A 17,264-nucleotide genomic window follows, 5' to 3' on the forward strand; every position below is an offset into this window, starting at 1 on the left:
GCTCGAGCGGGCACTAGTAACGTCTCCATTGTGAGACTTGTTATTACTGCTTTTGGCATATTGAATATGCCATGGGGAGCTTGCCAGGCTCTGCCGTGTTGGCGGGATACTCTTGGTAGCTTGCAGAGCTCCCTGAGAGGCACGGAGGAATCGAACCCAGGTAGGCCACATGCAAGGCAAATGCCCTACCCCCTGTACTATTGCTCCAGCCTTGATTCTGCAAAATTTTCACTGTCACTGTCCTCGTCCTCCCATTGTTCATCGATTTGCTCGAGCGGACCCAGTAACATCTCCATTGTGACAATTGTTACTGTGTTTGGCATATTGAATAGACCATGGGGAGCTTGCCAGGCTTTGCCGTGTGGGCGAGATACTCTCAGTAGCTTGCCAGGCTCTCCAAGAGGGGCAGAGGAATCGAACTTGGGTTGACCATATTGGTCGCTTGCAAGGCAAACGCCCTACCTGCTGTGCTATCGCTCCAGCCCCAAATCTTGGTGTTTTCTTTGAACATATATAGTGTAACCAGTAAATGATCTTGTGAAACACTGTCACTGTCCTCCGGTTGTTCATCGATTTGCTCGAGCAGGCCCCATAACGTCTTCATTTTGAGACTTGTTACTGTGTTTGGCATGTTGAATACGTCCCGGGTAGCTTGCCAGGCTTTGCCATGCAGGCAAGATACTCTCGGTAGCTTGCTGGGCTCTCCAAGAGGGGCGGAGGAATCGAACGCGGCTTGACCGGGCTGGCTGCGTGCAAGGCAAATGCCCTACCGCTGTGCTATCATATCACTCCAGCCCTTGCAAAATTTTATGCTTTGGAAATAGTCACAGATATTATATTAAGTATTGACTATACCTGTAACTGGGAGGACATGTTTGTAACTAAAGTGTTTGGCTAGTCTCTGATATGATCTTTCCTTTGGTTCTATCTATTCTGTATTGTAGCTGGATCTGATAATGGCACCTACTTTCAGTAGAACTATAGCACATTTTTGTATTTATTTGTTTGATTTATTTGAATTTCTATTTATAAAACTAACCTAAAACATTATTGTTGCAGGTGGAACAGAATCCATTGTTAGGGTTTGTGGCTATAGCTATTGCTGTTTTGTGCTCAGGATTTGCAGGTAAACCATAAAAGCATTGTTTTGTTAATTAAAACTAAACATCTAAGAGTCTAGTTCATCTTGCTTTATCATATAATGATTTTATTCCCAAGGCTCTGTCTTTTCCTTTTTGAAGCACTGGGGCTCAAGCCCAGATCCTCTACAACACACAAATTCTTATCAGTGAGCCTTATCTCATGCCCTTTATTATTTTATGTTTGGATTTTTCCAGGTGTCAGTGTTATACTCAGTTCAGTCCTTATTTATACTTACACTGAACTAAGAGTATGCTGCTTTGTCTTTTTTTTTTTTTTAAATCACTCCTTGCAGTACTGAAGATCATAACCATGTTTCTTGCATGCAAAGCAAGTGCACCAGCCCACTGAGCTTGCTTTCTCTATTCTTGGTACAGCCGGGGGAAGAGACAGCCTCTGAAGATAAGAGAAAAAGCACTCATCAGAAAGCTCAGTGCCAATCTCATCTTCCTTGAACGGCCATATTTGCTCAGGCTTATATTTGCTCCGTTAGGGGGTTGTTACCAGCTTCATAACTGTTTTTGTCCAGTAACCTTCAGTTCTTTCTCTGCTAAAGCATACTAAGAACTATGGAGTAGGGTAGGAAGTAGGGAGATGAGGACCTAGAAAACAATATAGCAAACATTGCAAAACAGGGAGGGATGAGAATCAAAATCACTAATATAAAGTAATATTTGGAATGATGTATTGAGAGAGAAATCTTTCACTGAACTAGAAGACAAAGCGTGAAAACTAAGTGCAATACAAGGAATTGTTATCTTGCAAATATTTCCAACAGAGAAGAGTCAGTAGAGAATATTAGTTATAGCTGTGTACCTTTATAAAAGAATTTATGCAGTTTCAGGACTTAAAACTCATTTTTGGATTACAACTAGGTTGGACATGAAAGTAAAATAACTGCTAATAAAAAAAGTGATAAGGGTGAGTCAAAATTTTGATAAATATTGGATATCATACAGTTTTTGTAATTAGGAGCCAGCAAATTAACAATACTAAGTTACCCTTAATATAACTTCTATTTATTTAAACAAATATTATGTCCAACATTATTTTTAATTCGACCTTCCAATAAGTAACTGAGGAAATGATAATGGTTTAATACCATCTCTGCTTAGAGTATCACTGTCATCCTGTTGTTAAATCGATTTGCTCGAGTGGGCACCAGTAACATCTCCATTCGTCCCAGCCCTGAGTAACCGAGCACTAAATAATTGGTTTTCCTACGTAGTAAAATCAGAGGTGGAAGGCAGTTATAGCCATCATGTTAGTTTTGTTCTTTGGTTCTTTTCAACATAGGTTCATCAAAATCAAGATTTTCATTTGCATTTTTACTAGTACTTTAGTAACAAATTTCTGATCTCTAGCATGGTGATTATAACTAAGATTTTTTTTTTTTGGCTTTTTGGGTCATACCTGGTGTTGCACAGGGGTTACTCCTGGCTTATGCACTCAGGAGTTACTCCTGCCAGTGCTCAGGGGACCATATAGGATGCTGGGAATCGAACCCGGGTTGGCTGCGTGCAAGGCAAACACCCTACCTGCTGTGCTATTGCTCCACCCCCTATAACTAAGATTTTTAATGTCTTCTTAAAAATGCTCCGCCCGTCTCGGAGAGCCTGGCAAGCTACTGAGAGTATCTCACCTGCACGGCAAAGCCTGGCAAGCTACCTGTGATGTATTTGATATGCCAAGAATAGTTTGTTGTGAGACGTTACTGGTGCCTGCTCGAGCAAATCGATGAACAATGTGAGGACAGTGCAGTGCAGTGCTTAAAAATGCATTTTTAGTTCAAACCTTAGAGCATTTAGAGCACTAGCCTCATACTAGATTCTGACTTTTGGAAGTGGTAGTATCATGTGTGCCTTTGGAATATCTAAAAAGAGCTTTGAATCCTCAGTCCCAGAAATATGTTCACAAACATTCATCTGATTTGGGAGTTCATGGACCAGACACTTGTCTATGAAATTGACTGGTGGAATCCCGCTTTATTTTGTGATGCTGAAAACTGAACCATGGACCTCACATATCCCTGGCCTGGAACCCAGCTATAAAGGAAAATAGTGGAGCCTTGCCTTGCTCGGGGCCAACCTGATCATGTCCCATATGTTCTCCTGAGACCCACCAAGGAGAGATCCCTGAGTGCAGAGCCAAAAGTAAGCACAGTCAGGTAGAAAGAGGGAAAATGGCTTTATTCAAGTGAATAGCTTATTCTGATCTGACTACTGTAGTAAAGGAAAGAATTCTTTTTAACAAAAATTTAAGTCTACTTCAGTGTGGATCAGAGAGTCTTCTTTTTGTTTTATTTATTTGTTTGTTTATTTAGGCTTTTTGGGTCACACCTGGCGATGCACAGGGGTTACTCCTGGCTTTGCACTCAGGAGTTACTCTTGGTGGTGCTCAGGGGAACTAAGAGATTCTGGGAATCAAACCCGGTTGGCCACATGCAAGGCAAACGCCCTACCTGCTGTACTATCGCTCCAGCCTTTGTTTTGTTTATTTTTGGGCAACACCCCATAATGCTCAGGGCTTACTCCTGGCTTTGCACTGAGGAATTACTCCTAGTGGAGCAGGGGAGCCATATGAGATGTGGAAGATCGAAACCGAATCAGCTGCATGCAAGGCAAGCACCTTACCTACTGTAGTATCTCTTCGGTCCAGTTCTGTGTTTTTTACAGTGCATTTTGAAACAATTAGTATGTCACTTGTTATAACCAAGAAATGCTTTTAATATAAAATTTATGTCACAAAATTATGTATTTTCTATCTCTAGATTACTCAAAGAAAGACATTTTAAAATCATCTTTATATTGTATTTGCATGTTCAATTTTTTCCAGGAGTGTATTTTGAAAAAGTTTTAAAGAGTTCGGACACTTCTCTTTGGGTGAGAAACATTCAAATGTACCTATCAGGAATCGTTGTGACATTAATTGGTGTCTACTTGTCTGATGGAGCTGAAATTAAAGAAAAAGGATTTTTCTATGGTTACACATATTATGTCTGGTTTGTTATCTGTAAGTATCTAGGAATTAAGGGTTCTGAGTAGATTTCTTTTTAAAGTTTGATGTCCATTTTAAGTCTATAGCATTTTGAAATTGTTCCTTTGATACTTGTGAATGAACATCAATTTGAAAATGTGAGTTTGCTACAACTATCCCAAAGCAATATTTCCTTCACAATCAAAAGTATCTAATGTGTTAGCAATGAATGTGTACAGTTTACTAGTAGATCCATGTTGCCCTTGGGCATCTCAAGAACAATGTTGTTTTGTAGAAACTATGATTCAGTTTTCATATGAATTGTCAGATGACTGCTTCTAAGAAATAGCATTTTCCTAGGTAAATTAGTAAGGCATCCTGGGATGAAAACTGCCTCACCTTCATGACCTGTTTGTTTGAAAAATTTTATTTCTTTTTCTTTACAAGTTTTGGCAAGTGTTGGAGGCCTCTATACTTCTGTTGTGGTCAAATACACAGACAATATCATGAAAGGTTTTTCTGCTGCAGCAGCCATTGTTCTTTCTACTATTGCTTCGGTGATGTTGTTTGGATTACAGATAAGTAAGTCTTAATTTTGTTATATTTTTAACACAAAAGACCATCTCAGTTCTTTGATTCATTTCATTTTTATAAATATAGCAGGTAGTTATAGTGTTTATAAAAATAACAAATTTTGTTTCAGTTTATTCTACAGGTATTGCAGTATATAGATTAGGGCATGTGGATCAGTGACACTTGGACCGTTTATATGATCCTAGAGCTTAATCTGAGGAGTGCTCAAGTCTATGTGAGAAGTAATGGGCTAGTTACTAAAAGGAACATTTCTTCTGTCAAGGTGCCTAATTGCCGTTGTATTACATAAGACAACCTACATAAGACAACTTAGATACTATAGTTCGATTATTAGGTATGCAAGGAACCAAATACAAAGTACATCAAGAAATGATTACTTTCAGCAGGGAATTAGTAATCAACTATACAGGGTTATTATTTTGAGGAAAAATCAGAAGTTATACTACCCTGTTTTTTTGTTTGTGTCTTTGAGCCACATGCAGCTGTGCTCAGGAGTTACTCATTCCTGGCAGGCTTAGGGAACCAAAGCAGGTGCCAGCAATCAACCAATTCATTGACGTCAGCAAGAAAAGGATAGATACAGAATGATACTCCAGCCCCCGTACCATCCTTTTTTTTTTAAAGGTTTTTTTTTGAGGTACTGTGATTAACAATACCATTACTGATACGTTTCCCATGACAGTTTCCCATGTACATAATTCTAACACTACACCCATCACCAGTGCACCCACTCCTCCCCGAAGCTCCTCAAGTGCCCCACCCCTTCTTCAGTTTTGAGGATCAATTTTCCTGTTGTGTTAACTTTATCCCTTTGTTCCACCTTTTCTTTCTAACCTCACTGAGCGTAACCTCTAGTCATGCTCATCTATGTCATGGTAAACTATATGATTTTGTTTGTTCTTAAGAGTGGTTCAGTATTCCATTATGTATCTGCATTACAACTTACTGATTCATTCATCTGCAGCTGGGAATTTTGAGTTGCTTCCATATGTTGGCTATTGTACTAAATACTGTGATGAACATAGCGTACAAATATCTTTTTGTACCATCTTGTTTTGAACATGGAAATGGTTGGGAAATGACATTCCAAATCTAAATTTTATTTGCTCTTTTAAAGAGATACCTTTGTTTTATTTAACATCCAATTAAAGTTCATTACATAGAAAGCCAGTCTTATAGTAGGCATCTGACAATACTGCTGTGTTATTTCTTCTAGTATAATTTTCTTTATCCCACACAGAGCATTATAATAGCTTTTGCATTACGTGAGCAATGGTGTTAATACTTCAGAGTGCTTTTATGCTATACTATTTTCTTTACTAATCAAGTATACCATAAACTAATACATGAGGAAAAGCCAGTTAAATAATGTGAATAGATCTTATCTATTATATCTGATTAAAAAACTGATTATAATGCAGACAGAGGAACACTAATACCTTGTACAACTCTTAGAAAACTATTTGCTGTGTAGCCTTGGGGAAATTGCTTAACCTGAGCCCCAGCTTCTTCATCTGTAACATCAAGATGCTAAGATCACTTACCTCCTAGCATTGTTTCAGCCCCGTGAGATAGCATTTTTAACATGATACATGATACCTATTTGTCAAGTTTGGACAAGTTGTGATTCAGTTTCTTGTGTCCTGTTTTTAGAATTAAGATAAAGACAGGGCCAGATTAAGGGCTCAGTGAGTTGGAGTGCATGCGTTGCATGTGGGAGACTGAGGTTCAATCCCCTGCACTGCATGGTCTCCTGAGCACCCTGAGCAACCAGGAGTAGCTCCTGCACCACTGGTGTGGCCCCCAAACAAACAAACAAACATTAAAAAGAATAGGCTAGCAGAAAATGGAACTTTACTATCTAAATGGTTTTCATTTTACTAAACATTTTTACTTTCTTAGCGCTCTAGCACTGTCTTCCTGTTGTTCATCGATTTGCTCGACCAGTAACGTCTTCATTGTGAGACTTGTTGTTACTGTTTTTGGCATATCGAATATGCCATGGGGAGCTTGCCAGGCTCTGCCATGCGGGCAGAATACTCTAGGTAGCTTGCCGGGGTCTCCGAGAGAGATGGAGGAATCAAACAGAGTCAGCAGTGTGCAAGGCAAACACCCTACCTGCTGTGCTATCACTTTAGCCCCTCAGAGTTCATATGTGTATATATAATCTTGCATGGTACACTTCAATATGTTAGAATTTTATTTGTCAATTATATCTCAAGAGAACTGAAAAAAATGGGGATGGTGAGATAGTATAGAAAGCAGGGTGTTTGCCTTGCACACAGAGGACTGGGGTTCAATCTCTGGCACCCCTTATGAAACTTTCATAGGTTCCATAATATGCATATAAGGCACTCCTTATAAGACGTCATAGGTTCCATAATATGAATATTTCACTTCCACTGCTTTTCTTTTTTATCAGCATATGGGGAAATTTTGTTCTCTCTGTTAGAGGTCCAGGACAGGCATACTTGTATTCCTGGAATGTCAGTTACGGTGAATGATTGTTACTTCCTTGATTGCATCACTTTGAAGAGGGGCTGGGAGGGGGAGGCTGAAGAAAGGGACCATTCAGATTTATTTTCTGTCATAGTCAAAACTTCAAAATTTTAGGACAGAGTATTAATATTTCTCCCCTCTTCCCTCTTACAGCACTCACCTTTGCTCTGGGAACTCTTCTTGTATGTGTTTCTATATATCTTTACGGATTACCTAGACAAGACACTACATCCATCCAACAAGGAGAAACGGCACCAAAAGAGAGAGTGATTGGCGTGTGATTTCAACCTCAAAATGATTCTTATAAAGACTAAATTATCTGCAGTAAACTAGAGCCTTAAGTCAATCCCAGAAAGTAGCATAGAAACTGGTATAAGAATTAAGAAGGGCCGGAGAGAAGAGGAGGGAGTGAGATGCCTGCTTTGCAGGCAACCCCTAGCACCACTTAGGGTCCCCTGAGCACCAGTGGGAGTACTGAGTACAGACCCAGAAGTAAGCCCTGAGCACTGTTGGATGTGGCCGAAGAACCCAAATCACACCTCACCCCATTAAAACTAAGAAGAAAGCTGAATGAACTGCTACAAACATAATGTGATTTGTCTGCCTGAGATGAACCTGTTTTTAGAATGAAGGAATTTTATAATTGTATATATAATGTACATACCAAGTATGGAGATAATGGTATTTAAAAAATCATGTGATGCTACAAAAATCAAGTAACAAGATTTGGGACAAAGTTGTTACAAGTGCCAAAGCCATTTCTTCTGTACTGTCTCTTGTTCGGACACCAGGGGAGAAGGATGATCCCTCCTTGTTCTCAATTCATGTACAGTATTTTATTCCAGCAGCAGTAAAGATCTAGCTCTTTTCTTTTCTTTTTTTTTTTTTTTTTTACAAAAGTGAGGCAAAAATAAGACTGACTGGTTCAGAAACAAACTGAATGTGTAACTTCTTAAAGGGAATCCTACTCAGACAATGATTTCTGGATGGTAACTGAGTACTCCTTTAAGTGCTGTAACTGTGCCATTCATTGTCTGGTTTCATATTTCTTTGCTGTTAGATGATATACTTTTTTCTTCAAAAATATTTCTAATGTCACTTTTATACTTTTTTTTATAAAGTATGTTTAAATGTTGGGCTCAATAATTTGTGGAATTTCAATGTTTTTTAAAAAAAATTATAATGTTAACAGGAAAATTCAGCAATAAACTTAATTTATATGAAATGTATTTGATCGTTTTTGTATTGCAAGTATGATTATTAACATAATTCAGAACCAACCCTTCCAATTATAATTTAACACTCATGCTGAACACTAGATTCCTGGATACAAATAGCTATAAATCTAACTTGGGTTTGCTTTTAAACACAAAATGTAATGTAATGTGTATGAATTGTATTTAGAGCTCCAGGCTATAGGAGTAAGGAGCAACTTTCTCAAAGAGCTGTTAACCACCAATTGTCACTATAACATTTCACTCAAGAGTCAAATACTAAGAGACTGCACAGAAAAGTGAAGGGGAACATTTCTTCAAAGAAGCCATGAAAAACAATGTCTCAGTTGTATATTTTTATTCCATAGTTGGTTTATAATATTAATGATACTTTAAATAGAAATCTGGAAATTGTTTCACAATTATGATTGCATGAGTCTTTTGAAGGACTAAGAAGACACACCATGTCTGTAAATATAAAACTATCATCTTTTGGGGCCATAAGATAGTACGGTAAAGAGCTTGCCTCACACGCAGCTGACTCACATTCAATCCTGGCCACCCCTTATGATCTGCTGAGTCTGCCAGCAGTGATCTCTGAGTACAGAGCCATGGAGTAAGCCCTGAGCACTGCTAGGTGTGGCACCCAAACAAAAACAAAGCAAACGAAATCTGTTCTCTTCTGAAACTTTGGAAAACTCTTTAATTTGATGCTCTATGCATAAAGAGGATATTAAAATACTCTATGCGTAAAAAAATACATTATCATTAGTATTCAGAAGATACCTGGTAGCAACATTTCTGGTAGCCAAATCGGAGTTGAATGGAAATGCTGGTAGATAGCCATAATGCTCAAAACCAAATCACACCTTATTCATATTTGTTACTCTATAAAATATACCTTATCAATGGGAGACTTAGGTTTCCTAATGAAAGCAGCCATAATTATAAGAAACTTTGGATTTTTAATTTTTTTTTACGTATCAATAACCCCCCCGCCCTCCCTGCCCCATGGAAATACTATGAATGAATCTCAGTTTCATTTTCAGGAAAAATGACACTGAATGAAGCCTCAATCTGTATTTTTCATTAGATAACACCAAATTTTAAAAGGTTTAACATGGAAATTTCAGAAGAGAGCCACAAGCTGCAGGGAAGCCTTTGGACACTGTGCCAGGCTGAAGCAACCTGGGGGGGGGGGGGTTAGACTAGCACCAGCCCCAACAGAGACCCAGCAGCCGAAAACCTCCAGAACCCAATTGCTGCCATGCTCATGGCTGATCCCCAACAGGCTTAGGATAAGCCTCATCCATGAGAATTAATCTGCTGAAAAACTCAGGTTGTGGCTTTTGTGATGGAAATCTCCAGGCTCTCATAGAGCTGGGAATGGGTGACCTCGCCCCCCCCCCCCCCCCATTTCCCTGTCTTCTTAGGAGTCTGGCAGCCATGCCCATTAACTACCTCCAGTACCATACAAGCTCATTAATGGCCATGATTCAAACTCACAAATCTTGGAAGAGTGACGAGCTGCAGAGATGCCCCCAGACCCCAAACTCATCTCTAGTTCTATCACCCTATTACAAATTTTAGAATTCCTGGAGTACACGACCGCATTTGCGGTGATGTGACATCTCATACTCGATGCCACTGATGTTCCGAGAGTAGCACACCACATTCGATGGGGTGTAAGGTAGAAGGTAACCGATCTCATCAAAAAATAAATTGATATCAGCACACAAGGCTCAACATGTAGTAACATGTTAATAACCTCTTATATAAGGGCTTAATGGCTCCAGGGTAAGTTACAATAATTTTCTCACATTTTCCTCTAAGAAAACTTTTTTTGGATCATTTTTAACAGATTATTCACAACAAGCAACAAAATAAATTATTTAGGACCTGCTTTTGGGATAGGCTTGGGTGGTGGTGGTGGTAAAATTCGAAATAATGGTGGTGGGAAGTTGTAATGGTGGTGAAATTGGTTTTGGAATATTAAATGCAATAAATTATTGTGAACAACTTCATAAAAATAAAATAAAATTTGGGGAAAAAAGAAAGCTTTAGCATAGCCTCATAGAAGTCTATTACACAGATGACTTTTTAAAATGATAAAAAGAAAAGACATTGGTGGTGGGAAATGTATACTGGTGAAGGGACAAGTGTTGGAACATTGTATGATTAAAACCCAATCATGGACAACATTTTTGTTTTTTTGCTTTTTGGGTCACACCTGGCAATAGTCAGGAGTTATTCCTGGCTCTGCAGTTAGGAGTTACTCTTGGTGGTGCTCAGGGGACCATATGGGATGCCAGGGATCAAACCCAGGTCGGCTGTGTGAAAGGCAAATGCCCTACCCATTGTACTATTGCTCTAGCCCCAATCATGGACAACACAGTGTAGGGTAACATTGGTTTGTCCTTTCTGCCTTGCTACAGGGAGCTTAGGTTTATTGGGTTAGTCCCATCACAGTGCTCCCATTCCTTTGTGTTTACTTGTAACCTCCCTTTTTGCTCTGCTTCCCCAACCAGTCAATCACCTTTATCTCCTAATCAGACTCTATTAATTTGTAAATATTGCTTTTCTCTTCTCCTTAAGTCCTTTGCATAGTTAATTCAGAGCAATGTCCTTTTTGAATAGACACAAGAAGACAGTTAATGCTATACTTTTATAAATTGGGAGTTAATTGACTCCGAATAATATTCAATCCTGGGCATCTGTTTTCTTAACTTAAGCCTCAGTTGCCCTTGCTTCCTAGCACCCCAAAAGCTGGGTCCGGACGAGGGACTAGATGGACCCAGGGCAAGCTGTGAACTACCCTGGCATCAAAATGGGCCTGACCAAAGAGCCCTGATACTTACCTATAAATTAAGATCATGGTTCTGAACAAATTCTGTCATGATCCAAAACAGCTGGATTAGGACCCTGATAGGGTTAGGAAATATTAATCTGGCCTGAACATTGTAGTCTGAGATCTATAGCAAGCTGTCCCCAGGTGAGCCACCCTACAAGTTTAATGTTCTCTTACTGTGTCCATACAAAATAACTAATATTAAGAAGTAGAATTAAGATATTAATTAAGATGTTAATTAAGTTATTGGATTAAGGAGAGGAGAAACACCCTTAAGTGGTATTTTGCCCTTGAGCATGATGGGGGTGGGGGTCAGGAAGGGCTTTCATATGTTGATTGTGCTACCTGAGAGGGTGTGGTGGCTACCTCCAATGTGGGTAGTTGGTGGGAGACTAGAGAGAGACCAGGCTTTGAGATCGAGGGCAGAGAAATGAGTGGGAGAGACAGGAGGAGACTGGAATGAGGATGAGGGGCAATGTGAGACTAGAATCAGCAGTTTAGTGAGACGGGAACAGGCGCGTGAGAATGGAATAAACAGCAACTGATCACCTACCAGCTTGGCCCTCGTTTCCTGGAACTTCATCCACCTATGACATTGGCCATCCCGGGTGGGGAAGTGGCATGAGACCACCAGACGCAGGCGGCAAGAGAGTCAGGATTCCCCAGTGGTCCTCGTGATTACACAACAAAGCGTTGTAACTGTTTATATAAGGGTGATTTAATTAAAATATTTTTTTGCTTTTTGGGTCACATCCAGTGACGCAAAGGGGTTACTCCTGACTCTGCACTCAGGAATTACTCCTGGCGGTGCTCCGGGGACCATAAGGGATGCTGGAAATCTAACCTGGGTCAACCGCGTGCAAGGCAAACATCCTACCCACTGTGCTATCACTCCAGCACCTAATTTAAAAAATTTTAAAATATATTTTAAAAAAGATGGATAGAGGCCAGAGAGAGAGTACAGTGGGCTGGTCACTTGCCCTGCATGTGGTTTACCTTGGTCTGATCCCTGAAATCCTATAGAGTTCCCCAAGTACTGCTAGAAGTGATCCCTGAAGACTGCCAGGTGTGACTCAAACTGCCCCACTCTGCCCTTGCCAAAAAAAAAAAAAAGGTGGATCAGTTAATAACATTTATGTAACAAAATATACAGATTCTGGAACAGAAAAATATTTAAATTCTAAACAGTAAACAATAACCAGAATTTAATATTTTAAAAGTCTCTTAAATTAGAATTTACATCTTACATACAGGAGTTATTCCAAGAAGTTTCATTCCGTTGGCTAGAACAGAACGAACAGCTCTGAAAAGATGAAGTCTAGCCTAGAAAATAAGAAAAAGAATGATGAAATGTTCAGTAACAAGCCAACTGTAAGTGAATAAATCAGAAAATTGTTAAAATTAATTCTAACTTTCTTCTAAATTAAAATAGGAACAATATCCAAGTGCCCTAGGTTTTGCAACAGAAGATATGTGCCTAGCATCCCTTATTTATACTGGCACCCAGAGCTGTGTGAGAGAAAAGGCAGTCTCAGCAAATGGCACCGTTTCAGATACGGGGAACTTAAATATTTGATTTCTGAAAATGTGTTTCAAATTGTAATGTGTTGAAAAGCAAGCATCGACTTCTAATTACCTGAATTGAACAAAAGAATGCTAGTTTAGAAACATTTACAATACTAATTTGGTAATAATGGTCTGAGGATGCTGCAGATCACATAGAAAATATAACATACCCCGGCCACTTCAGGAGGACTATCTCTTATATGCAATGTTTTGTGTGCCACAGCTGCAAGATGACTGAAATGGGAAGAGAGACATCCGATTAGAATCAGCAGTAATTTCTTTTGTAAAATCTAAGTTTCAGGTCTCTAATCTTACTCTCTGAACTAAAGGGCCAGCAATGTAGCTTAACTGTAAAGCACTTGCCTTCCATGTGTGAGGCTCCGGGTTCAATAGCCACTTCTCAGGAGTAAAAATTTAATAAAGATAGGAAGCCTAGAGCCATATAAGCATGAATTTATAGCTGAAGTTAGAATATTGAGACAAGAGATTTACAACTTTTCTATTATCGGCAAAATAGAATACGAAATTCAAGGTTTTAGTCTTAGGTTGACTATAACTAGATTATTGATTATTCATTTTTATAAGTATAGGACATTCCTTTCTAATGGCTATTTTCCCCTCATTTAGGTACTCTTTAAGAAAAAAGTATAACAAAGCCTGGCCTTTCTCCCTCTGTAAAGTGAGGTGATGAAGAGACAAGTTATCCAAGTCTGCATGCACAATCTAGGCTATTTTTAAAGGATCTTTTCTGCTTAGGTATGACAGAATGTAGAAAATGTGCTAGAGAAATGATACTTATCACATTGTTTTAATGATAAAGTGACATTTCATTAGATTTTCTGATTTCTCTGTATGCCTAAGTAAAATTTAAAGGAAAATAATCTTTTTTCAATCTGGGGAAGAATAGGTAAAAAGCATAATTAAAGAAATAGTCCTAACCTCTGATTAATAAAAGCAAGAATTTCCTTTCTTAAATAGCTTTATGAGAAGATATAGCTTTTGCTATAGACGAGCAGACTTAATTTCTAGACAAAGCTCTTAAAAAGCTACCATTAAATTTCTTGCAAATTCTCACTGAATTCCCAATTTACTCTCTACCTTTGAGTTGACTGATTTCATACTTAAAAAAAGGTAGGTTTCCAGTGTGGCTCTGAGCCATTTTATTTTTTCTAAAACGGGTTGGGAAGATCCTCCCAGGATGGGAGAAGCATGCTGAAAATAGACTATAGACCAAACATGATTGCCACCCATTGCCTCTTTTGCAAACCACAACTCCCAATAGTAGAGAGAGAGAACAAAAGGGAATGCCCTGCCACAGAGGCAGGGTGGGATTGGGGGGGATGGGAGGTGGGAGGGATACTGGGATCCGTGGTGGTGGGAAATGGGCACTGGTGGAGGGATAGGTATCTGATCACTGTATAATTGAAACCCAAGCACAAAAATTTGTAAGTCTACAACTGTACCTCATGGTGTCTCACTCATAAAAATTTTTAAAAAAAAGTAAAAATAAATAAAAAGGGGGCAGTTATTTATTAATTATTCCCACAAAGTAATTTTGGGATTCTCTGCTTTAACTTATTATCTCTTTATTTAACTCTGGGCTGCTTTCTTCCTTTTCTGTCATCTTGTTTCTCATGTTTAACATCTAATTTCTTTCCTTTAATAAATTCTTTCTGATCCTTTAAGGCTGAGCTGAATGTCACAATACTGCACTCTCATCACACATCTACACTGTACTAAAATTATCTGTGATGAAGCTGGGGGGGGTGGCGGTCCCCACTCCCTTGGCCAGGGATTTCAATGGCCAGTTCAAGGATTAGAGGTGGTCTGCAGAAATTTTCTGCAGAATGTGAAAAAGTTACTGCTGCTTAAAATGGGCGTGGACCTGAGTCATGTTATGACAGCATTATAAATAACTTTCTATTTTAGTCTTAGTGGTTTGTGAAATAGTTCTCCTATTTTTATTGCTCCACAGGTGTAAAAAGGTTAAAAGCAAATGCACTAGACTGTAGTGACTGTATGCTTACTTACATCACTAAATGCACAGATGAATGAATAGATAAACAATGGCGGGTGAAGCAAGAATTCTAGTAACTTAAGTGCAACCAATTCTAAGGTCAAGGTTTATTTACAGAAAACCATAGATAAAAGGATTCTTTTTCAAATCAGGTACAATGTCATATAAAATAAAATACCTTAGAGTTAGAAGGTAATTGACAATGTGCTTGGGTTCAAGGTCCTGAGATGATCGATAAAGCACCTCATCGAATCTGAAAGATAGGAACAGTTGCCAGGATAAAAATGACTTCATATCATACAGTAAACTAGATGTTAAGATAAAGATCTTGGGTGTAGGTTGACAATAGAATTAAGAACATATATATGAAACAATGTCTTTTTCTTTTTTTTTTGGGTTTTGGGCCAAACTGGCAGTGCTTAGGGCTTACTTCTAGTGGGCTCAGGGGTCCAAATGGAATGCAAGAGCCTTATCCACTGTACTGTCACCCCAGACCCTGAAACAATGTCTTGTGCACATCTGAAGCTAGAGGCATTTTACTTTCTCCTCCTACTCCGCTCCCTTCCAGCCCCACCACAAATTCTTTAATGGCCAGTACTTGCTAAATTCTTTAAAGGGACACTATAGGATACTTGCTATCCCATAGGTCTAGTCCACTGCTGACTCAAAAAATGGTGAATGAAACATATACACAAAGCTTGTAGTCATGTTCTGGATTATCACCTAGAAAATATCAGTCTACCTTCAATACTAAGAAAACCTGGTCTTATTTCCCCCACAAATAAGCTAAATTCAAGTAAACCTATTCCCAATCCCAAGAAAGAGCCAACAATAGTGTGGCAGAGAAAACTGCCTTGTTAACCACTCATCCTGTAAGGGATGAAGCTAATTCCTTGTGACAAAATTCCGCTTCACCCATGCTGTGAGAGGTCAAAGGTGTGGTCTCTTGCTCTACTCTACAGATTCACAACTAAATCTTTGAAGAGATGCAAACAACGCTGTTGGAACGCATGGGTACATTGGTATCCATCCTGCTTGGAAACTCAGGTGCCCTTGGGAGGAGTGATTGGGTTGAGTCCCCACCCTGCCAAAGCCCAAGTAGCTGTACCCACACCCCACAGTTGCCACTGCAGTAATGGCCTAACTCCACTGCTTCAAAACTAATCTCTGCAGAGACACCGAGCTGTGAAAATTCCAGATATGCTGGTTTGCAGGCTGAGAACTCAGAGGTCTTCCTGAAGTGGAGGCAGGCAGCCTCTACCCACTCTCTGCCCACTCCTATACTCCTGGGAGCCCTGCTGATCACACCCACATCCCATAGTTGCCTCTAAGTCAACTAATTGACCCAGTTCTACAGACTCCAAAATTCTGGTTTGCGGTTGTGTGACACTTCTCAGTTCCACAATACTTACATCCAATAGGAGCACACTGGATTAGATGTTAGAAAGTAACACAGAAGCCTGCTAAACTCAACAAAAACAATGACACAGAAGGCTCAACTTGCAGCAAATTACTTAGTAAATCCTTAGCCGAGGACTTGAAGACCCACGGTGAGATAAAACAAATTTTCACAAATGTTCTTACTTAAGTAGTTTTGATAATTCTATTAGCCATTTACTTGTAACAAGCAATATAAAATAAATTATTATGTGCCTGCTATGAGAGAAGGTCACTGGTGGTGAGATTGGTGTTGAAGAATTGAATGCCCATAATGAGTGTAATATGAACAACTTTGTAAACCACAGTGTTTAAATAAAGTAAAAAGAAATTTAAAAAGGTGTGGTCTTCTGCCAACCTGGGGTGTCCGGCAGATACATATTTGAGGGTTTAAACTGAAACTAAGAGGAATGAACTTTCAGGGAAGCAACATAATTGCATGATATTCCTTCACTTAATATGGGTGGGAAGAGATCTTTTTCAAAACTGAAAAGGTAGTATTTTAATTAAACTTTACCTTGTTATACCATGACTTTGTGCTAGTATTTAGCAGTAATAGTACAACTGACTTCTCTGGTATGTCCAGTCTATCATAAAGTTACACAATCACTTTTTTACCACACTTCTAGCGTAATATGTGCCACGTAGAGGTGGGGACACAGGCCAGCTAGTGGCATGTTCACTACACTACAGTGCTCAAGAAACAGCCAGCAGTCATTTTACTGGAAGAAGTTGACATAAAAATACTAGAAAACTTTCATACCTGAGAAGATGCTGGATAACTGAAATACATTGCGGCTCTTGTAAATAAGGAGTGTTGAAGTCATCTAGATAACCACACCCAAATGTTTCTTCCAAGCTGTAATAAAAGTTAAAGGATTGAAAGGATTACAAGTGTCTAAGGACACAAAGAAGTAAATAATAAACACCAACTCACAATACCCAATCTGGCCTTCCTCAATGCAGCTCTAGA

At 39.1% G+C, this 17,264-nt stretch overlaps 2 protein-coding genes across 4 annotated transcripts in view; one reads left to right on the forward strand and one right to left on the reverse strand.

Moving 5' to 3' along the window:
• SLC35A1 (solute carrier family 35 member A1) overlaps window positions 1–8,092 on the forward strand; it is a 28,786-nt gene extending 20,694 nt beyond the window's left edge. Inside the window, exons 5-8 of the mRNA XM_056125166.1 lie at window positions 1,060–1,126; window positions 3,976–4,152; window positions 4,564–4,698; window positions 7,363–8,092. Of these exons, the coding sequence (XP_055981141.1) occupies window positions 1,060–1,126; window positions 3,976–4,152; window positions 4,564–4,698; window positions 7,363–7,490 (507 nt within the window). The 3' untranslated portion in view covers window positions 7,491–8,092. The remainder of the gene's footprint in view (window positions 1–1,059; window positions 1,127–3,975; window positions 4,153–4,563; window positions 4,699–7,362) is intronic.
• A 4,299-nt stretch (window positions 8,093–12,391) lies between these two features.
• Window positions 12,392–17,264, reverse strand: part of RARS2 (arginyl-tRNA synthetase 2, mitochondrial) — a 60,193-nt gene continuing 55,320 nt past the window's right edge. For 2 of the 3 annotated variants that reach the window (XM_056125163.1, XM_056125165.1), the window contains 4 exons: window positions 17,055–17,150; window positions 15,033–15,107; window positions 13,008–13,071; window positions 12,392–12,594 (listed from right to left, as the gene is read on the reverse strand). In XM_056125163.1, coding sequence (XP_055981138.1) covers window positions 12,508–12,594; window positions 13,008–13,071; window positions 15,033–15,107; window positions 17,055–17,150 — 322 coding nt within the window. In that variant the 3' untranslated portion in view covers window positions 12,392–12,507. The remainder of the gene's footprint in view (window positions 12,595–13,007; window positions 13,072–15,032; window positions 15,108–17,054; window positions 17,151–17,264) is intronic. The other variant, XM_056125164.1, reaches the window with a different exon arrangement.

The sequence above is a fragment of the Sorex fumeus genome, unplaced genomic scaffold (genome assembly GCF_029834395.1).
Source record: "Sorex fumeus unplaced genomic scaffold, SorFum_2.1 ptg000054l, whole genome shotgun sequence".
Taxonomy (NCBI): domain Eukaryota; kingdom Metazoa; phylum Chordata; class Mammalia; order Eulipotyphla; family Soricidae; genus Sorex; species Sorex fumeus.